At 35.4% G+C, this 23455-nt stretch overlaps 1 protein-coding gene across 1 annotated transcript; it reads right to left on the reverse strand.

Moving 5' to 3' along the window:
• Nucleotides 1-12532: 12532 nt before the first annotated feature.
• On the reverse strand, nt 12533-20422 carry LOC138697892 (mantle protein-like). Its single transcript, XM_069823477.1, has 2 exons — nt 20102-20422; nt 12533-13502 (listed from the first exon to the last, which is right to left on the reverse strand). Exons 1-2 carry the CDS (start codon nt 20111-20113, stop codon nt 12933-12935), a joined length of 582 nt encoding a protein of 193 aa, XP_069679578.1. The 5' UTR covers nt 20114-20422; the 3' UTR covers nt 12533-12932.
• Nucleotides 20423-23455: the final 3033 nt, after the last annotated feature.

Consider the following 23455-nt stretch of genomic DNA (forward strand, 5'->3'; position numbering starts at 1 on the left):
CCAAGGATTGGGTTATAGCACAGTCTAGTATATACAGTCACGAAGCTTGAGTTTTGAGGGTGCTAGAAACAATAGACTGTGACGGTAGTATTTTGCATTGCCTGTAATGAGGCGATATTAGCGATCCTATTTGTATTGAGCTTTGCGACTGTATATACTAGACTGTGGTATAACTCTCCTCTTCTATCAGTCTGAAAGTGTTTTGAATTTCTTTCACCAAGCACTTCACAGAGCTTTAAGGGGAAACTCCACTAAAAATGACAACTTTTTTTCTAACCATTTTTAACCAAATTTTGAGAACATGTTTACTACGAGTATGTAAAGGACTATCAAAATCCAAATTTTGAGCTCCCAAATGTTTTTGCCTTTTGATTTTTATTTATTTTTTATTTATTAATTTTTTTAGAAATATTTTCAAACCCAAGTTTTTAGTAGAAGACCTCAATTTGTAAGCTTCCTTTTTTTGGTTACATTCACAAGACATAGGGAAACATTTCTATGCATTCATTTTAATGAAATATCTCATTTATTCACTTTCAAAAAATTTGTTGAAGTTTTGAAAAGGTTATTTTGCCTATAATACAAGAAAGAATATTAATAACATAAGCTAGCAGAATTTTTTACAAAATAAATGCATAGAAACATGCAGCTATCTCATAAATACTTCAGGTACAAATTTCATCCAGATTGATTAATATTTGGCTAAAAAAAGTTGGTGTTTAATCAAGAAAAATAAACTTAAAATGAATTTGAAAGTAAAGTGAATATTTATGTAACACATAGTCTAACTATTAAAATTCTTCTCCAGTACAATATCTAATAAATTCAGGGAGCCAACTTTAGAACAAAAAGTTACTAGATTTGTAATCAGAAATTTGTAAAAAAGATTTCTTTGATGAAAATATAATTTGGACAGCTCTTACAGCATTAATAAAAATTAGATATATTTTGTAATCAGAATTGAACTAAATCCACTTGGGGTATAAAAGTATGCATTCTAAAGAAGTTAAATAGCCAATAAAAGTTTTTGGAAAATTTTCATGATTTTCATTGGAGTCTCTCCTTAATGAAACTTCATATAGTGTCATGCTTGATGTCTATTTTTGGTCTCACCTGTGAATAGTATTAAAATTGAGGCAAAGATTTATTTAAAATTCACAAATGATGGAAGATTTCAATGTCAAGAGTGCATAACATATAGTGCTTTTTCATTTTTGTTTCTATTGAATTACATATTTGTCATATGAGCAGAAAAATGCAATGCAAATGTCCCACCAGTGACAATGGAATGGCCCATTGGCTATTTAACCTCTGACATTAGACCAGCTCAAAGTTATCTCAATGTTAGTAGACGGTTTGTAATGGATATTATGCTGATTACTGAAATACACGTACCTAACAATATTTAATATTTAGCAAGGTAAAGCAATGACGAAATGGCTATGAACGATTTTATGTTTACCGAAAAGTACAATTGCTGTCAGTAATCTGCTGTGAAGGATTGATGTAAAGATAAATAAATCCAGGGTAGCCTATTCACCTAATGAAATTTTGCTATAGATCATGCATTAGTAAATTATAACCTTTCTTCAAGATCTACACTAAGTATCAGTACTAGAATATTCTATTGTATACATATGTCGTTTTAAATTTCCGTGAATATCATATACTATACATATTTTGAGGCTTGTGGATAGAGGTCGTAGAGCCCCCTTCAAAAGCCAGACTGGCCAACTGTAACCCAAACTGTATTTGGAACCGAAACAGGCTTCTAAGCCTAATCCTTGAGTAATACGATAAATGGGGAGGAGGAGAGGAAAAGAAAGGGAAGGGAGAAGGAGAAGGAAGAGGAGGAGATGGTGGTGGAGGTGGTGGTGTGATATAAAGACATGGATGCCTTCCTGATAGAAACTGGAGTTATTTTATCAGTCAAATAATTTCCTCCTGATAATTTTTTTTGTATTGACTTCTCATATTATTATACAAATAGGTATATGAACACATATCTTGAAATTGTATATGATATTTCGTGGTAAAAGATACAATTCAATAAGAGATATATTGATAACATAGTTTCAATTCTTTGAACAGTAATATTACACTCGAATGTGTTATAGGACTCATCGTCCTCAGTGCTTCAATTGTATTAATGTTACTCTTGTCCCTGAACCACCAAACCCATTATGCGTTGGCCCAAAATAGAGAGTATTGATGAAACTAGAGCTGAGGTAGTTCCGGTTATTTTAGGAGTTAAGAATTTTATAGGGAAATATTTCAAGGAATGGTTCGGAAATGTAGTAAATTACGTGTGAAATGAGAGGTGCGTGGTAATGGAAGTGCAAATGTTGTGATTTCTAGTGAAGGAAACGAACGTAGGGATTCAGACGATACTATGTTATGTGAAGAACGCAAAACTTGAATTAATTCAATAATCACAGAAAAATGGTGAAGCACAACAAATAATAGTGAAATAAACACACAGTTTCCATAATAATGTTATACTATCATTTCGTTTGTACGTCTGCCATTACGCTAGCCAGTACAGACAACATCAGTGAACAAAAATCACCAACTTCGAAAATCCTGTACATATTCGTACATGCAAGGCATAACAAAAGCCTAGTCTAACTTAACCTGTCTTGTCACAGATTCCTATATGCAATGCGCAGCTTGAGTGTACATTAGAATGAAACTTTCGTAATATTACCTAAGTTAAGTTGGTATGACTGGTAAGACAGTTGACGGTGAATAAGCTGAGTAGGAAGGGAACTACTTCAGCGCTAGTTTAACCAAAGTATTAATTGTAAGCCGCAGTACTACTTCCGGCACCTTTTCTAAGATCAGTTACCGAAGGTGGTCTCTATAATTCATCTGTTGCTAAACGAAGTCTATGTGCCACAAAAATATGCAAGTAACATTGTAAAACTGCCATATGGATTAATATAACATTTTATTCGAATAACACAGAAGTCTGTGATAACCTTGCTTAATTTAACTCTATTTAACAGAGAAATAGACACTCTTACTAAAAACGACCCTTTGCGTCCACTTGAAAATTAATTGGAAGAGAAGCATTACTGGTAAAAAAAATTAAACTGTATAAATACCGGTCAGACGCAAGATATTTTTTTTATAAAGTTACACAGTAACTACTGACACGGTGGCATGTAAAGAAATAAAATTGGAGCAACAAGTAAGTATGCCATTTTATAGGTAAACATAAGCTTATTATAAAATATATGCCGCTTATATAGTTGAGAATCAACTCAAAGTGCTGTAAATAAAGTAATGGACACAAGATCATACTAAAAACATTTTAATTTTGCACTCACTAACCTCCAAACGTTGCTTCAGTTCAGATGGTGAGAAGGATATTAAACTTTGTCTTTCTCCGTACGTATTTAACACAGGTATAATCGGCCAAACAAATTCCACGGCAATTTATATTTGTTCCTAAAGAAATATCTAACACAATCATTCACAATAAACAAAAGAATTTATTCACTACATCACAATAATTACAAACGAAAACCACTTCCAGCACTTTAAAATAAACCACTTTAGAAACTATGTAATGTAGTAACCGTAACAACGCCATAGCTTAACTCCCGCTCACTAATAGAAATGTCAGGACTTCGATCAATATCGAATCTTATTGGTGCTAGGAGAACACAAAAAGAGGTGGTAAAAGATTAGTTATGGAGAACACTGAAGAAATTACAAGGATTAATTCTGTTCAGAATCCTTCATATTTATCATTGAGATGAATGTCGGCATTTATTAAAGCAATTCATGTCATCAGTATTACTAATAAGAGCCAAATAACAAACTAAAACCATTTATAATATAATTGTACACAGTTGTTTTATTGTTCTTTTACAAGAAAACATATGTTTGGCAGTAGTCAGCAGCAGTCCCAATAAGATGGCACTAGTTTCGCTCGTTCTCTTGTCTGACAGTCTAAATGCGAACACTATATAATCTTTGCCTTCAGATGCTCAAGGTCAAGATGAGTTCTAGTTTTTATGCCTGAAGAGAGAGGATAGATATGTTGTAGAGATTTTGCTAGGTAAGGGTATGTTCAGACGACATTCCCCCCTTCTCGTATGGAGCAAGGAGATAGGGAAATGTATCGAGTTCTCACACGGAAAATAATGGACTTGGCCACATGGCTGTTTTACTTGTTGTTACGATTAACTTTTCTGTAGTTAAGCGTCATAGACATGTTATTTTTCGTGGGTTATTTAACGACGCTGTATCAACTACTAGGTTATTTAGCGTCGATGGGATTAGTGATGAGGTGTTGATATTTGGCTAGATGAGACCGAGGATTCGCCATAGATTACTTGGCATTAGCCTTACAGTTGGAGAAAACATCGGAAAAACCCAAACAGGTAATCAGACCAAGAGGAAATCGAACCCGCGCCCAAGAGAAACTCCTGATCGGCAGGCAAACGCCTTAGATGACTGAGCTACGTCGGTGGCTACATGACATTATATTATAATCAATTACAGTACATAAAAAGGAAGCTAAAAGAATTTAAGAAAATACCTTTGATTGCGTGTAACATCTATACATTAGGGTACATCTTAGGGTAATGGAAATAGGACAAATAAATACAATTTACTGTACCATCCAGGGGCGTATTTTGCGGGCTACCGGGGCTACCGGCGGTAGCCCAAGGAAATTACAAAAGAAAAAGTTTATAATATAACATAATGTAATAATTTTGTATTATTAGTTTTACCATAGTAATTAAAATTAAAGTAATTGTTAGATATATTTTGTGTAATAATAGGGTCAGCGGTAGCCCAAACCCTTTAACCAGTATACGCCACTGGTACCATCTAAGTTGTAACATTTAAAGGTGTCTAACACTAAGCTATTAATAACAGTAAATCCTCCAATAATATAATATAATATTATATAATATAAAGTTACAGGAGAATGGAGAAAGTTACAGTTACACAACACAGAACTGCACGCATTGTATTGTTCACCTGACATAATTATGAACATTAAATCCAGACGTTTGAGATGGGCAGGACATGTAGCACGTATGGGCGAATCCAGAAATGCATATAGAGTGTTAGTTGGGAGACCGGAGGGAAAAAGACCTTTAGGGAGGCCGAGACGTAGATGGGAGGATAATATTAACATGGATTTGAGGGAGGTGGGGTATAATGATAGAGACTGGATTAATCTTGCACAGGATAGGGACCGCTGGCGGGCTTATGTGAGGGCGGCAATGAACCTTCGGGTTCCTTAAAAGCCATTTGTAAGTAAGTAATATAATGTAAATATTAATACAACTGTTAACTTTCAAGTTCTATATTTTGGCAACTATTTTGTACCTTCGACGTCTAACCAGAACAGGCAAGCAAATGTTAGAGACAATCTGCTTAATCCCTGTCCTTTTACAGTATTAAAATCTGAAGACATGTTCTGGGAGTGGGATCATACTTTGTACTTCAGTATTGAAACGAAGCTCGTTTGTAACACGCCCCGTAAGTGAAATTTTTATTGGGAAAGAAATTTCCACACTGTCAATATCAGATCATATTATAATGGAGCGTGAGAATATTACATCACTGCAAACAATTCGAAGAAAAGAATTGCCTCACTTCCGCTACAGCAGAAGTACTAGATATGAATTGCATGAATAAAATTATTTCCTTCTCCAGAGTTAATTCTGAGGTCTTCTGGCTGGACAGTCCTCTGTCTACATCAACATATAGCTTAATATACATACTATGATTAAGATAAAAATGAGGAAAATAAAACTAACACGAGTCGTAACTCGATATTACAATGTACAGAATTTGTAATATAGGCAGAAATTTTTAATGAATAGTAGTTGCACTTTTAAACGAATTAAACATTTTTACATCTTCAAGAATAATAGACACAACGCCTGTTACGTTCTCAAGAAGAGTTGTCTACTAACATCCGTGAATCCTTCGAATTAATAATACAATGTAGATTCTTGTTGGAAGCTTGTCTTCTTTTATTTGTAAAATGTATTTAGGCCTATATAAACCTATGTTAAAGAGTACGTAAGAAAATGCTTGGAAAAGAGAAGGGAATTATGAAGCCTCATGAGTTTCGTGAAATGCTTTTATTCTTGCTATATAATTAATTTCAGAGGTTTCAGATATTGTTTGTACCTCAGCATGCCGGCTGACACACACATTAGTACATTACAAATGTAACCAAAAGAACACACATATCAATATGAAAATGACACAAAAACATTATATAATATATCCTAAGCTAGCATACAAAACAGGCATAACAGTACATAAATCCATAGTTACCATTACCCCTTCGTGAGTTCGCGTCATAAACTTCAACAGGTATCTTCCGATGACAGTCATCAATCGCTTTCAAGCATAATCGCGGGTAATAGATTACGCATTCTAATTGGCTATTCGTGACCAAATATCACTCAGGCTATTTAATTTTGAGACATGTTTTATTACTTACATCAAATAGATATTTTTGTTCATAATATTTAGCCTATGCCACAGTTTCCTTCGGTTTCTTCTGAATCTCTTCCGGAACTAATCTTTTGATTTTAGATGCAAGTTGCACTGTGTACTGTACATCTATGTGTGTTGTTTTGATTTTTCTTAACACACTAACGTCTTAAGACCATTTTGCCCGACTGTTGGTGTGGTTAATGGAGTCACAAAAGCCCTTTGCTTCAAGTTAGCGTCGGTCTATATATTTTGTTATACATACAGTAGGGTCTATATCTAACTGTAAGAGGCGATGCTGGAATCCGAAAGAGATTCATAAGAAACCTAAATAAACTATGCCATCAAATTTATTATGAACAAGAATAATTAGGTAATTACGTAGCAATCATTGATCAGGCAACCATCTTGCCGCAATGGTGGCTAAGAGCACTTACGTCATTTTAATTAAATTTTTAACATTTTCTTATGCCTTATTGTCTTCTTATTATTTTTTTACTTGGTTATTTAACGACGCTGTATCAACTACTAGGTTATTTAGCGTCGAAGGAATTAGTGATAGCGAAATTATATTTGGCGAGATGAGCCCGAGGATTCGCCATAGATTACCTGACGTTTGTCTTATGGTTGGGGAAAACCTCGGAAAAACCCAACCAGGTAATCAGCCCAAGCGGCAATCGAACCCGCGCCCGAACGCAACTCCGGATCGGCAGGCAAGCGCCTTAGCCGACAGAGCTACGCCGGTGGCTATTTGTCTTATTATAAAGGATAAAACAGATTTCTAAATTGAATAAATCAAATAAATTTCTAATTTTATTTGCACTGAACTTCAGTTGTCTTCGGACTTAAATTACATCAATTTAAATTATTAAGTAAATCTTCTACTGGGCTGGGTAGCTATGCGATCTAAGGCGCACTCCCCTTAGGTGTCTTAGGTACAAATCCTGTCTCTGGCGTGGATGAATGTCTTCCATTAATGTTCTGCCTGTGGAGGTCTCTACGCTCTGCTAAAAGGTGTGTGTGTGTGTGTGTGTGCGTGCGTGCGTGCGCGCAGTCCATAGAATCGTCTCCTTCCCTATAGGCATTGGTGTGTAAGTTCTACAACAGGAGCAGGTTAAATGAAAACCGAAACGAAAAATGGAGACATTCTATGTATCCTGAGTAATACAAGCAAATGAAGCAATATGGGTGAAATTAGCTGAACGAGTGAAGTGTTAACACAGTAGCAAACCGTCTCACAAACTATCCTATGTAACATCAAGAATGGTGGTGTAATGGTTATCACTTACACCTTCCATTGGGGAGGTCCGCGTTCGACCTCAGAGGTCGGCTATCATAACCCTGGTACTCATTCTGTTAGAAGCTGACTAAACCACAGGGCACAGTTTGGGCGGAAGGCTTATATCAATGGGTAAAATGCATGGCCCCATAGGAATCAAACTCGTAACCTTCCGGCTTGCAGCGCAATGCTACCGAGCGTCTTCATTTCAAACATAAACAGGCAAATATCTCCAAATTACAATAACCTAACTTTGATTGTCTTCTTTACATTTCATGAAGGAAAAACTCACCTCATGTAAATATTCAAAGATGGAACAGGCACATAGGAACGTAGTTTTCGTACATAGCCACAATTGATATTTGTTATTACAGGTCTTGAAATTGATTAGCATAGCACGTTGTCATGGAAGAAAAAATGAAAGAAAAAGAAACTTGTGATTCATTTAGCATTTTTGCTTTCATTTGTTTTTTGTTATGCTTTCTCCTGCGAATACCGGTTTCTAATCGAGTCTCGACAAATTTGTCAGGAAATAGCCGGGAGCCATCTAGGAGCAAGATCAAGAAACGTAATGTAATACAAAAACATTCATTGAACTGTTGTGGCACATTGTCAAGGTTTTCGACTTCATGTAGACGCTATATCAACTACAAAGTTTCTAGTATCGGTGGAATTAGGTGATTACCAAGAAAATATATTGTCGAGATAGAAAAATGGATTTAGTATAAGATTACCTAACATTCGAATTATAGTCAGGAAAAATCTTGTGGATAAACGCAATCAGTCCAACACGAACAACAACAGGCTAGAATCACGAGTTCAGTTTATTATTATTATTATTATTATTATTATTATTATTATTATTATTAATAACCTTAGCTACTCCAGAGACTGATATTTATATGTTTTTAGAGACTATTTAGATACTGTACAGTAGATGTTATTCAAATCGATCTAAATTGAATTTATAATATGGCCTTACTACACAGTATGAAGGTAAAAGGTTCTGAAAGTAAATCTATAACATGTTTTTTAAAACTCGAGAGGAAATCAGACTTAACAATGAACTCAATGGTGTTATAATTCCGCAGGAATAATGTTGTAAATGCTTAGGGATTCATTTAAACTTCGAACTTTCTTCTGAAAAACAGACTGATAATATTACGTGGAAAGTATGGAGGGCACTTCAGTTTATTATGAGAATCATGAAGAAAGCTAGCTCCAAATCGAAGGAAATAGCACACTAAACGTCAGTGCGACCGTTAAAGAAATTCGGAACTACAAAAATGTTGGAATCCCTATTGAACAAATCAGATAAATACTTTAGAAAAAAATTCGTATAGGGCCGCTAAATTTGTTGAAGACAAAAGACATGTAAATAACTTAACAAAAGAACTTGTATGAGTATCATTGGAAAAGAGACGTAAGAAAACTAGGATAACATCATTCTTGCTATTTAGACAACTGTCCGAAGACAGGTTTGAACCTCTTAAGTGACACCAATAAGGCATCACTCAAACATCACTAGACCAAAAGCATAGATAGACTTAATAGGTCATCTAGAGAAGAAAACTTCCGTCGAGAGGAACGATCATGACATTTAAAATCAAATGTAAAAGACAACATGCCTAGGACTCGCTTTACGGAGTACGATTCGAATACTTATGGAGAAGAAATTTTCTCATGAAATTTCTGTAATTGTATGATACCGGTCCCCACCCAACATCGCGATGCATTTGGGGAGTTATGATGCATAGTGAAATTCGGTTACTAAAACAAGTTATAACAGTTACGGGAATCATCATGCTAACCACATGATATTTCCGTTCTGGTTGGATGATCGTTCATCTCTACTGAAGCATGTGAACGTGAGGCGAGCAACCAGGCGGTCGGTTTTGGCCCTTTATTGGCTGTCACAACACAGATTTAATTTTAATTTAAGAGATATATTCATATTGTAGTTTCTTAAAGGCCTTTAAGTAATTGCAGTTTATAGATTACTGGTTACAAAACAGCAGTTTTCAGTACTGTTTTTGAGCTTACTGAATAGGTATAAGTAACAAGTCTGTGGACGGGAGGGGAAAGGTCTTAAGTAAAAATTTTATACTTTTCAGGAGAGCAGTAGAAAGATTGAAATTGGTGTGAATTATAGAGTTCTTTTAATTAAGAGGGTTTTCCTGCAGACCGTTTGTTTATATTTCTTCTAAAATAGGTAATGTTGCTCATTTAAACATTTTCTTGATTATTTCCAAAAATAGCCGCACTTAAGCCCTTTTAAGATTACAACCCAAACTGAGGAGAAGGGACTATTTAAACATAAGACCTTTTTCATGTCAAAATAAATAAGAAATATAAATTATTAGAAGTGCAAAATAGGTCTTAAACAATATAGGCCTAATACCGTTTACCTGCTGCTTAAAGTTTTAAAAGGAAAGGGCATCAGTTTGTGACAAAATAGCTAAAATACAAGTTAGACCTTTTTAATAGAGAAGCATGGAAAGTAAACATGTGATGTTTGTAAGGAATAAAGTATTAAATATTCTTAAGTCTTTTATTCTGTGTGTGCTCGATTCAAAAAGTACTTAGCACATTTGGTAACGCTTTATAAATCCAGTCAGGAATCTTATTTGACTTGACCGTTTTGCCAGATTGTAGAAAACTGTTTCCGCTTTCAGAATATATAAAAATCTCATTTTCACAAAAAATTGACTTAAGAAGTTTTTCCTCCCGGCCACAGAATAAAGTACGGGGAAATTGGCAACCTACTTCTAAGCAGTAAGAGTAATAAAATGGCTTTTAATAACCATAGTTAAAAGTAGGCTATATGTTGTTTCGAACTGACGGAGGGACAAGAGTTGAATTTAATACTGTATTTTATGAACTCACTTAACGATCGAATAAAAATTCCGCCTTGATTTCTACGGAAGGCAAGTTAACGCACTGGACAGTATTCTGAAAGAAGAAAGCCGAAAGCAGGGACTCGAGGCGTAACTTTCTAGCAGCTAAACGCGCGTTTAGCTAAAAGCGAGCTTATCTCGAAGTGAAACTGAGCCCATATTCGGAGGACCGAAACTTTCACGGTCATGATAGACGGGCGGGGCGCTGGACCTCCGACGTGTTTTAAACCTGCCTGAGTTTCCTTGCAGCATTGCCAAGAAAGCTCTCAAAACGTGTAATTACCCTACCACAAAAGTTTGCACTTAGTTTCTCCGAAAACACGGTATTTTTATTTATTTTATTGTAGATAGATACGTATTTACGTGGTAATAACTTTAGAATTTTGAGTTCATTGTTGCGCCTGCCTTGAACATCAATATCACAGACATTTTACAGCGTCAAAATGGTTGAAAAATTGCATGGAAAAACGGAAGTACTTCTAGGAAAAATTGATCACCTTCGCTTTTGTTTGGTATGAATTTCATTTATATTACATCGATCTGGGGGTTGGAAAGATTGAGACCAATGTTACCGAAATCCGTTTGGACTACCTGCTGTGCTAAATTAGGTTAAAATGTATGGAGAAATTTGGCTTTTACTTTTTTTTGTATATTATCTTTAGTTTTTCATTAGGTCCAATTTTTGTTTTGTAATTTATTTAATAGGTTTTATTCTTGGTTATTTATTTGCTTTTAAATTATTTTATATGCAAGTTTTTGCGTGGTTTAATTATGTTTGATCTTAATGATTATTTAATTTATTGTTGATTCTTACAAATGATAGGAAAAAATGTATACTGTCCTTAATTTATTTCTACACTTCATGTCTATGGAATAGAATCATCTCTTTAGTTAGTGCTTTTATCCATGCCGTCTCACTCGGTAACAAAACTATGGAGTTTTATCGAGAGAAATCATTATTTATCGAGAGACAGAAAATATAAAGAAAAGGGATGTATAAGTTAAATAAAAGAAAAGAGGAAGAAACAAGTTGAGAAAGGAAAATATACGAAAAGAAGAGAGAATGAAAGAAAGAAAAAAGGTAATGAACATAAGAAAGATATAGAGAAAATAATGGTAAAAGGTAAAGGTAAAGGTATCCCCGTCACATGCCATGAAGGCACTTGGGGGACATGAAGGAAGAGCCCCATGCTTTTCATGACCTCGGCACTAGAATGAGGTGGTGTGGTCGGCACCACGCTCTGACCGCCTTTTACCCCCGGGAAAGACCCGGTACTCAATTTTATAGGAGGCTGAGTGAACCTCGGGGCCGTTCTGAAAGTTTGGCAACGAGAAAAAATCCTGTTACCACCTGAGATCGAACCCCGGACCTTCCAGTTCGTAGCCAGCTGCTCTACCAACTGAGCTATCCGGCCGCCGATATAGAGGAAAGAAAAACCCGGCCGCCGATATAGAGAAAAAAAATGAGAGGAAAAAGAAATCTGTACTATATAAGATTTTTTTTCTTTTTACCTCTCTCATGACAAATCTTAGCGTCGCATATTAGGTCATGAAACGCTCAAAATATTTTAACATAATAAAAAGTTGATTAGTTATGCTTTCGCTGGAAAGTTGTCCTCTTTCATGTTCCTTAAAAATACATTTTAATGATCATACTAATTTCCTAGCCATGAAACCTTCAAATTGGCACATATATGACCGTAATAAAACTCAGTGAAAGTTCTAAAATAAAGTCACATTTCCTCTGAAGTTGCTGTAGCCCAGGGCATCTGTGACTTGATGCCATAAAACTTTCACTGCTCAATTTATGTCACTGTTTCAATAATTAGATCCTGACTACGTGATCTAGAGGAAGGATTAGCATCACAAAAAGGTATTTTTACAGATAATATCTTTATTGCACAGAATTACAAAAAATAAACAGTAACATGGGAAGAATAACAAAAAAAAAAAACATGCAAAACTGTATTCAAAGTAAGAAACGCAGTAAAAAAAACGTAAAAAAATGGTGAAGAGTAAGTAGCTTTGACACATCCGGACTGGACTCAATCTAGGACGGTTCGCTTGTGAACTGTAGACAAGAGCGGCAAGACGGTCCTCTGCGATGACTAGCTTTCTGGTCCAAAGATTCAGTCGTGAGAAATGAAGCCCTACTTACTCCTGCACCCATGGTACAACCTCCACGGCTGATTTGTACTCAGAGTTTGTCTTGAGAACATTGAAGACTATAGTCCCTAATCCAGCCCCGAATTACCTATCAGAAGGTTTTCTGAGGCTCAGAAATGGTGGTGGCCTTCTTCGTGGTGCTCATGGTGTTCGTGATGGTGCTCCTTGATGTAGATTGGGACCTTCTTCTCGACGTAGACGGGGACCTTGACGGGGTAGGGCTTAGGGACGTGGACAGGGACGGGGTATGGCTTAGGTACATGGACATGGTGAGGAACTGGGACGGGTACCTTAACTTCCACCTTTACTGGGTATGGGACTTTCTTCTCTACTGTGTAAGGGACCTTCTTCTCGACGTACACGGGGTAGGGCTTGGGAACCTCGACAGGGTAGGGCTTCTTGACTTCGACCTCAACTGGGACCTTCACGGTGTAGGGCACCTTCTTCTCCACGGTGACTGGGTAAGGATGAGGGACTGGGTATTTGATTTCCTTCGTGATGATTGTAGCTTTCACGTGATCTTCATGCTTGGTCTCGTGTTCGTGGTGTTCTGGCAGGTGGTGATGTTCGAAGTGGTGTTCATGGTGCTCACCAAATACGCCCCTCTTCACGACCGTCTTGCTGTCCTCTTCTAGTTCTTGTGCTGAAGAAGAGGCGACTAGCGCCAGGAGTGTTAGGACCTGAAACAAAAGTCGCGACAATTCATCGTCTGTGATACTCAAATCGTAAGCTGTCATTATTTAGTAAGAGACCGCGTTAATCATTATTATTCGTTTGATATACACAACTCATCCAATTTTTTTCAATTACGCTGCATAACATGAAATTTGTCCTTTTTATATAAAAAAATATATGTATTCGATATATTTTGTGGTCACAAAAACGAATCTGCAGTTAGTTTTCATCCAGCAGGTACTATTTCTCCAAAATAAAAAGTTATTTAATGTTAGTGAAATGTTGCACTAATTTAACCTTATGGAATGCAACATGTCACTGAAAATACACTTTTTTGACAGCCACCTGGATTTCTGTCCAAAACCCTTGGTACTGTAAGCGATGAACACGGGGAGAGGTTTCATCAAGAAATATCTACTTTCGAAAAGCGCTTCAGAGGAAGGTGGAATGCAAGTATGCAAGCTGAATATTGCTGGTCACTCATTAGAGAGATTGCAGAAGCCGTCTACAAACGTAAAAGATCAAAAAAGACATTTTAATTTCTGAATTTTGGCCAAAAAAAGGTTGCTTTATGTGCTAATATAACAAATTTGTGTAAATAAGTGAAGTGCGTGTTCCATAAAAATGGTATGTGCTAGAAAATTTTAGTTTTCAGAAATGAACTCAGTACCTCTCATTTAGTTAAAATTACATAGTTTCATCTAAAGGACAGAAACAAAGTTTAAATTTGTTGTTAAGTGTTATAAATCGTAGTACGAGGTTTGTAGCAAGAGAAAGCATAATCTAAGATCTCTACAGTGTTCAGTGTAATGTGAGATTTTTATTTCTTGCCATAAATGTAGGCCTATAAACACCCAACATTTCGGAATTATTGTGTCGGCTTTAAAGGAGAAATGATGCGTAGATCCGAAACGTGGCATGATGTAAAAACCCGTAAACCTCGTTCCACTAAGGTATAGTTAATTAACAGTTACATGTTAGTCAAAGAGTGGAATTTCCAACATCACAGAGTAGGTATGTTGTTGACAGTTGCTTGTAGTTATGAGCGCGGAGTGTGGTATGAGGAAATTTAGGGGGTTAGGTACAGCTTATAGCAGTAAAATTTTGGAAATATTCAACACGTTTTTCCTCCATTACTCTATCTTGTACAATAATGAAAATTATTATGTGTAAAACAGTGTCCTTCTGCTATATGAAAAATATATTTTTACGATTTAAAAAAATTATTTACATTTTTTTTTTTTTTTTCAAAATTCAGTTCACTGTGCAGTGATGAAGCGTTTCCCATATAACTCAAAAACTATCCAACAATTTTGTGATAAAATTTTTTTGTGTGTATTTATGCCTGTCATATCTACAATATGATGCAAGATCACTTCTCTGTCTTTTATAGATTGTCTGACAAAAATAAATTCATTTAAAAAAATGGTCAAATATCAGTATTTTCTTCAAACACAAAATAAAAAAGTATTATTTATTAAGGAATGTAGTTGAAAGAGCATAATATTGTAAACATGAGTTTCAGCAATAAAATAAAGAAGAGAGAACATGAAAAAATTAACAAATTTATGAGTTCTGAGGGAAACGCTTCATCACTGCACAGTGAACTGCTACCATTTTGAATTTTGAAAAAAAAAAAAAAAAAAAAAAAAAAACATCTAATTTTTTTTTAAGTCGTAAGAATATTTTTTTTTCCATATAGCAGAAGGACAGTGTTTTACACGCACCAGTTTTCATTATTGTGCAAGATACAGTGAAGGAGGAAAAAAAAAAAGTTGAATATTTCCAAAACTTTTACTGCTGTAGGCTGTATCTAACCCCTTAAAACAAAAACAAGATAGTTATTCTTTCTGTCAGTAATAAAATTACTGTCGGAATTTATGTAATAAATAAGAAAAAGTATAAATCGCGTCTGTGACTCAAGTGATAGTCCATCTAGGCGGCCCGGGTTCGATTCTCGGCCTGGTCGTTTTGGAATTTGTGATGGACAAAGCAAACATTGCAGAGAGTTTTTTTTCTCTGGGTATTTCCGTTTTCCTTTATCACTCCACCAACACTCTCCACCTCTTCTTCATATCATCTATCATCTGCAATAATTAATAGGTTTCTGATTGTGATAGAGGAAAGGTTTGGGGCTTTGTTCTCCTGGAGCTTATCAGGCTAATCGTGTGCTAATGGAACCTGGCTCTTTCAGGGAATGAGGCAGGATGATGACCCAACTGTCAACATCGGAATCATCGATGCCACCAAGGTCACCTGTCGAACTTGGACAACCATCGAATATACAGAGCGCACAATGAGCCAAAGCATGACAAAATTTACATGTTCCGTCTCGGGCCCAGCCCTCGAAACGTCAAGCCAAGAATAAATTTACAATAAAAACACTCGTATTGTGTATAAGTGTTTTTTTCGAAAGTTGGTAATTAAATTTAGTAATTCCATTTAAGGTAATACAATGTAAATAAATTAATTTCATAATGTATTGATATTATAAAGAGGTGTACTCTTTGCAGATGATTTATTTACTATTGGCGGGTACTTGACTGCTCGTCATTCACCCATATTAAACCAGACTCGTTTCCCAGCGTGCGTCATAAGAAGCTGATATACGCTACACCCACAATGAAATGAGATAATGATGGAGATTTGTTGGGATGCCAGAGGGGAACCGGAGCTCCCTGTATAAAGGCTGGTTCACAATAAACCGAGAACGGAAACGACAACGAGAACGAGAAAGGAAATAATGTTAAAATAAATGTATTTAAATGCGAGTATTCACAATAGTTAATTGTGAATGCTCACATTTAAATACATTTTAACAATATTTCCGTTCTCGTTGTCGTTTCCGTTTCCGGTTTATTGTGAACTGGCCTTTATCTGTGTCACGGATTTTCCCAACACAAGTTATAAATCGGGGATACGACGAGGAGTCCGCCTGGGTAGCGCAGTTGGCCTTCTATGCTTGAGGTTGCGGGTTCGATCCCGGCCCAGGTCGATGGCATTTAAGTGTGCTTAAATGCGACAAGCTCATGTCAGTAGATTTACTGGCATGTAAAAGAACTCCTGCGGAATAAAATTCCGGCACACCGGCAACGCTGATATAACTTCGGCAGTTGCGAGCATCGTTAAAAAAACATAACTTTTTACACCGGGGATGGAACTCGGATACAAAGGATAATACGTCCAGTGCTCTAGCCACTAGATCACCGTAGCGGCTTTCAGATGAAGTAGTGAAATAGATTTATAGGCGAAAGTCAATTTTATGTGGACTACTTCTAAATGTTATACCAATTCTTGAATATCCATGTCATGGAACGAAATTAAGAAAGAAAACTTGTGCACGAAGTGTTATATTTTTAAACTATATTTACAATAATTTTATCATTCATTATAATAAACTAATTCCATTAAAAATAGTGCAGAATGCCTGAAATTAAATGAAACTGAAGAGAGATCAGCCTGAAAAACGGTACCAGTAAGTCAATAAAACGGAACGCGCTATCTTGTCAGGCGATGTACACATTAAGTTGAAACCTGTTTCTGCCTGCAGTCTTTCACCTACTTATCCATTCACTTAAAAGTGAAAAGACACGATTTGAAACCGAACTTCAACTAAATAATGACCTCCATCCCATCATTTGGTAAAATGTATTCTCATGTAGTAAAAATGTGGCTACGTCAGAGAATTTAATGCATTTTTTCAAGAATGCTCACAAAAACAATGTTGTCTCTAATATTATACTCAAAATGTATATCTGCACGTCTTCGTAAAATTATATGTGCACAATTATGACTTAGCATAAATGTTAGTCTTCATGGTTCAGATATTAGTGACAAAGAGAGCAAAAGGCAAACTTGAATCGGCAGTGCATTTACCCTTCACCTTGTGATGTAAGCTGTAGGCTAAGAGATTAGTTTCATAACCCTGTTACCAGTAACAGCTGAGGTAATCTTACATAAAAATTGTGTCACAAGAATTATTTCCTAATCTACCGTTACTTCCATTTTACTGACAGCGATTGAAAGGCTGTCAAGGTCCTATTTTAGTTTATTTTCAAAATGTTTAATAAATAAGTGGAGTCATATCAGCTCTTTTGGTTGAGCGATAGACTACGAACTGAAAGAGTCCGGGACTTTCCTGAGAGGGCAGTTCCGATGCCCATTCAGCTTCCTATGAAACTGAATGTAATACTTTATTTTTTGGGAGATAAAATGCAGTCAAAGTGCAATATTGATTAGGGTAAAGGTTGGTAATATTGCGATACGAGTAATATTGTGGTGATAGTACTTTTTGAAAATTTTGTTACAATTTTACTGAGCGAGAGGAAGGTAGGTTTTTTTGCGTCAACATATTAAGGGAATGTTCGTGGACAAGTTTCTGCACAAAACCGGTCCTTCTCTCACTCAGTAAAATTGTAATAAATTCTCAGAAAGAACTATCACAATATTACCAACCTTTACCCTATATTATCTCCTCCAAATGAAATCATTACTCCTCACTGGTATGTATACGAACACTTTACTGTATTTGGTAAGTGTTGTTTAAATTAAAATAATATTTTTGAGCTAAAGTTGGATAAAATTCTGTAGAAAAAAAATTTAAACTGACATGAACCACCCATTTGATTCTGATTCCCTACAAAAAAATCTGAATTCACTTTTCTTCGCAGAATTGACTAATTTTATAAATATTTTACTTTTGAGTTGGATAAAATTCTGTAGAAAAAAATTAAAAAACTGACATGAACCACCCATTTGATTCTGATTCCCTACAAAAAAATCTGAATTCACTTTTCTTAAAGTACAGATTCTTAACTTCACGGTCTACATACAAGTTAAGCGAATTGTGTAACTCTGACGTGACAAAAATGACTATATTCTATGTTCTACACCAATAAATTGCTGTTTCTTACTTGATTCTCTAGTCATGTACAGACTTTAAAATTCATAATTTCTAATCAATTTTAATGACATAAAGAAATTTTATTCAATTAATTTAATTATATATTTATGAATTAATTTCCAAATTTGCAAACCTAAATATCAGGATGATTCAGTTGAAATTTTAATGTCCTTAACCTCTTATGAAAATGGTGCAGTGAGTCGTTTTATTTTTAAGTTCGATGTATTGGCAGCAAAATATCAGAAACGACTATCATAGAATTTCAAGTGCATTTAATTCTCCTCAGTTATAGACTTGCTTGATTTATACCGATTGAAACAATAGTATTCTAGATTCACGCTACGTTTAGTTAAAATTGTGTTGTAATTTCAAATTCCGCTCATTGATATTAGTGAAGCCATCGAAAAAGAACTTCAATCTTTCTCTCGCGATTTGAAAAAACATGCCACTTATGTCAGAAAAAATATAGTATATGTGATATAATTAATCAATGCGAAATATTATAAATTTTTAAGTTAATTTTGCTGACAGTACAGTTTTGGTTTATTATATTTCATTACCACCCGCATGGCAAAAGATCTCTGGGTCGTCCGAAGAAGAGATGGACTGAAAATTCTAGCTTGAGACCGTAACAGGCCACTGGGCCTAATACTTGTTAGGAAGACGATGACGATATTTCAAAATAAGGAAATGATTTTTACTCCTATACGGACCAGTAATTTTCTTGTATCCTTGCGAATTACGGCACTATGATGAGATTTAATATCAAAATAAATATAGTCGCTGTTATTTCAAAAGCTCGTAAATCTAACGACAGTTGAAATTGAGGTTCCGGGCTTAACGGTTGCAAAATATTGATCCTCAACGATTTATAAAACTTATAGAAGAATTAACAATAAGCTTACCACGAATGACAATACAGAAAAACCATGTATATCGGAGTGATAACATACCTGTTAATATGAAATCTCGTATAGTTATAGTTAATGTTAAATAAACACGATTTTTGGTTCTTAATTTTGTCAACACAAAATTTGTTAAATCGTCGCGCGAGGTTTCGGTAGGTATATTCAGTGAAAGTATTTGCTTACGTTCCTACAATATTTTTGTTCTTACTGAAAAATGTTGTTTTCTGGAGTTACGAGAATTTTGAATAACAGCGACGATATAAAATTAATTCTATAATATATTTATCTTAAAGTTAATTTTAGAATTTTTAAACTGTAATAATGGACTTAATTCAATTGTGGAATCTGTAATGCGATAGTACACAATTTAAATTTAAATATTTATCAAATATATATCTGAAATTAATATTGTACCAACTTAAATGCTCATCTACTTGTCTTAGACCAGGGCTGGGCACCAAGAGCGAATTCTACTCTCTCACGGGAACTTTATGACTTCTCTTCAACCCCTTTCATCCCCGCCGAACACCGCGCAGCGTTGATGCCGTCACGGATGAATATTAAGCGTCCCCGTTTAGAGTTTGGATTCGCTCCCGGTCCCAGCCCTGTCTTAGACAGTGAATTACTTGAAGAAAATTGATTAAAATGAGATGATTTTTAATTCATTTGAATGTAAATCAGTGAATATCAGTTATGCGTATTTATTTCAATTTTGTAACCGTATCCTGTCTTTTAGACTATATCCGTTCTATCAATCAAATGTATATCGTTGGTTTTGAACTAGAATACTCACACAGAGCTTCATGTTGCCGGCGCGTGTGTGAAGAGAGCGCAACTGAAGTGCTGATGCCAGTTTCGTGCGGGTCCCTCCTTATATACATGTTTCGCGCTCGATACACTTTCGCCTCAAACAATTTAGCTTTCCTTTTTTACTATTCTGCTTCTCGCTCCTTCTTCTTTCCTAGACCAGAACCCGGAGCGGCGTGCCTGCTCATCCAAATCCACGCACTCGCCTCCAACGAGTTCGGCAGCTTCTGACAGAAAAAATAGTTCCACTGTCGATTAAAGTGGATTTAGATTAGTCTTCCTCCGAAGACGGACAACTTGTTTCGATCTGAAAGTAAATTCAAATCTCTTGTTTGAAACCAGTCGATTTACTGCTTAATCACTGAAAGTTGATCATCTGTATTTCAAATGCAACTTATTATTACTACTTCTTCAGATCAGAACTATAACTAGGTCTCGGATTTTTAGGTGCTAAAAATCGGGGAAGTATGTGACAAAAAAGGAAAAATATTTAATTATGTCTCAATTATTTTATGTAAACATTAAACAATATGCAGTAACCATCAGTATAAATTATACTGTCTCGCCAAATACTGAAGAATTACAGTACACAATGAGATTCATTTTCAAGTTGTTCATTACAAATTACTGGCGAATATCAGGGAACACTGCCTTGTACTGGGAAAAAGAGCGCCCTGGCCATTGAGTGCACTTTAACCCCGGCGGAATTTGCTATATGAGCATTTTGCTAAGTATGAAATTCAAATGGCAACTACACAAATTGGAAGGGGTTGCAAGTTTGTTCCTCCCTCTATCTGTCTTTGTAAGTGTTGGATGTTATATGATAAAAGAAATTTATTCAAACATTACACTGTACAGAATATTTACGGTCATGTCTTTGTAAAGTCAATGGACTTCTAATCCCAGTGAGGTCCCTAAACCTTCCTGGAACGCAGATATTTCGCCAGATATCTTATCCTTTTCTAAAATAATATAGAAAAATATGTACTTTGCAGTACAAAAGCCAATTGAACTTAATAGGGCCGGGAAGTTAAAAGTAGTTAAGAAAATTATATTCAAAGAAATTATAACACAACTGATGAATTATTCATGCTTGTTACTTGAATTATTCTACTTGATATGTCTATGAAATATAGAATTTTATATAGGTCAATTAAAATATACTTGTAAGTTGAATTAATCTGTTTACTATGTATTGTATATTTTTGTATAGTTTAACTAATGAATTGTAGTCTATATGCAGTAAATTTAATAGCAGCGTGTATAGCTCAACTGATGAATTGTTTATGCTTATAAATGAAATTAGTCTACTTGATATTAATTGTACAATTTTCTATAGCTTAATGAAAGTTTGCTTGTCAATTGAATTAATCTGTCTACTATATATTGTATATTTTTGTATAACTTGGCTGATGAATTATGTGTGCTTTAAATTGAATAGTAATCTGTATAGATTAACTGATGAATTGTTTATGCTTGTAATTTGAAGCAATTTGCATGATATATTACCAATTTTTGTATCTCAACTGATTGAATTATTTACGCTTTTAAATTTGAATTAACTCACTTGCTATGTATTATATTTTATGGCTCAACTGAAGAATAATTGTTTAGGTTTGTAAATTTAATAATCTGATTGCTATGTACTGTATATTATTTTGTAGTCACCAACGTAGCTCAGTCAGCAGACTCTCTAGCCTGCCGACCCGGAGCTGCGCTCGGACTTTGGATAGATCCCCGTTTGGTTTGATTACCTGGTTAGATTTTTTCCGAGGTTTTCCCTAACCATAAGTCAAATGCCAGAAAATCTATGACGAATCCTCGACCTCACTTCACTTCATCTCGCCAAAAAATTGTAATCTTGTACAACTTTTACTTGTTCCAAATCTTAAAGCTTCAATGCTAATGTAAGATCTATGGAATACAATAAATGAAATGAAATGAAATGAAAGAAATAACTTATGCACTCGTATATTGAGATACCTAAACAAAAGAAAGCCTAAGTCTTAAGAAAGCTATTGTGTTTAATCCTGAGGACGAAAGTTCATCCTCATATTATGGGAGCATGTTAATTGAAATTATTTATGTACAATATGCCTTTCGAATAATGATTCCATAAAAGAAACTAGTGAAGTGCTTTATATGGAGTGTGGCATTGTATGGGGCAGAAACATGGACATTAGACGAAGTGAAGAGAAGCGAATAGAAACATTTGAAATGTGGATATGGAGAAGAATGGAACGTGTGAAGTGGACAGAGAGAGTAAGAAATGAAGCTGTGTTGGAAAGAGTGGGTGAAAAAAGAATGATAACGAAACTGATCAAGAAGAGGAAAAGGAATTGGTTGGGTCACTGGCTGAGAAGAAACTGCCTACTGAAGGATGCACTGGAAGGAATGGTGAACGGGAGAAGAGTTCGGGATAGAATAAGATATCCGATCATAGACGACATTAAGATATATGGATCATATGAAGAAACGAAAAGGAAAGCAGAAAATAGGAAAGATTGGAGAAAGCTGGGTTTGCAGTGAAAGATCTGCGCTTGGGCAGAACACTAAATGAATGAATAAATGAATGAATGAATGAATTAATTAATTAATTACTTAATTAATTAATTAATTAATTAATTAATATTTGTAGTTTTCATTTACTTACTTACTTACAAATGGCTATTAAGGAACCCGAAGGTTCATTGCCGCCCTCACATAGGCCCGCCATCGGTCCCTATCCTGTGAAAGATTAATCCAGTCTCTATCATCATATCCCACCTCCCTCAAAACCATTTTAATATTATCCTCCTCATTAAACACAAAAAATGTAAAATTTTCAGAAATTTTCTTAATTTGTTCTGGAGGCCTGGTTTGATTGAGGTTGATTGTAGAGTATGGTGTAATGATGATAATGGTGAGGAGAAACAGGAGAACCTCCAGAAAAACCTCTTGTGCCCGCTTTGCCCACCACAATTCCCTTCGTAACTCAGACGGGGATTGAACTCGGTCGCCACAGAGGACGCAGAGACCTTAACGAGCACCTAGAATTTAGAATCTATATAATCGGAAACTCGTAGTGCAGTATGGACGGATGACCAGCGTCGTTAAATAACCAAATAAAGTGAAAATTTTAAGAATCAACTGATAAGATCGAAAGAGCCATAAAATAGATTTATCTAGAGTCGTAGAATTCGTTATATTTAGATTTTGGCGAAATGAGTCTGAATGTTTGGTACGGATTTGCCTGATCTTTGATTACAGTTGAGGAAATTGCTCGAATAAAATCAACCAAGTAATCAGTCCAAGCGGTATTCGAACTCACTCGTGAGCGCAGTCTCGGTTTATGAGTACA

Source organism: Periplaneta americana, chromosome 4 (assembly GCF_040183065.1).
Source record: "Periplaneta americana isolate PAMFEO1 chromosome 4, P.americana_PAMFEO1_priV1, whole genome shotgun sequence".
Classification (NCBI taxonomy): domain Eukaryota; kingdom Metazoa; phylum Arthropoda; class Insecta; order Blattodea; family Blattidae; genus Periplaneta; species Periplaneta americana.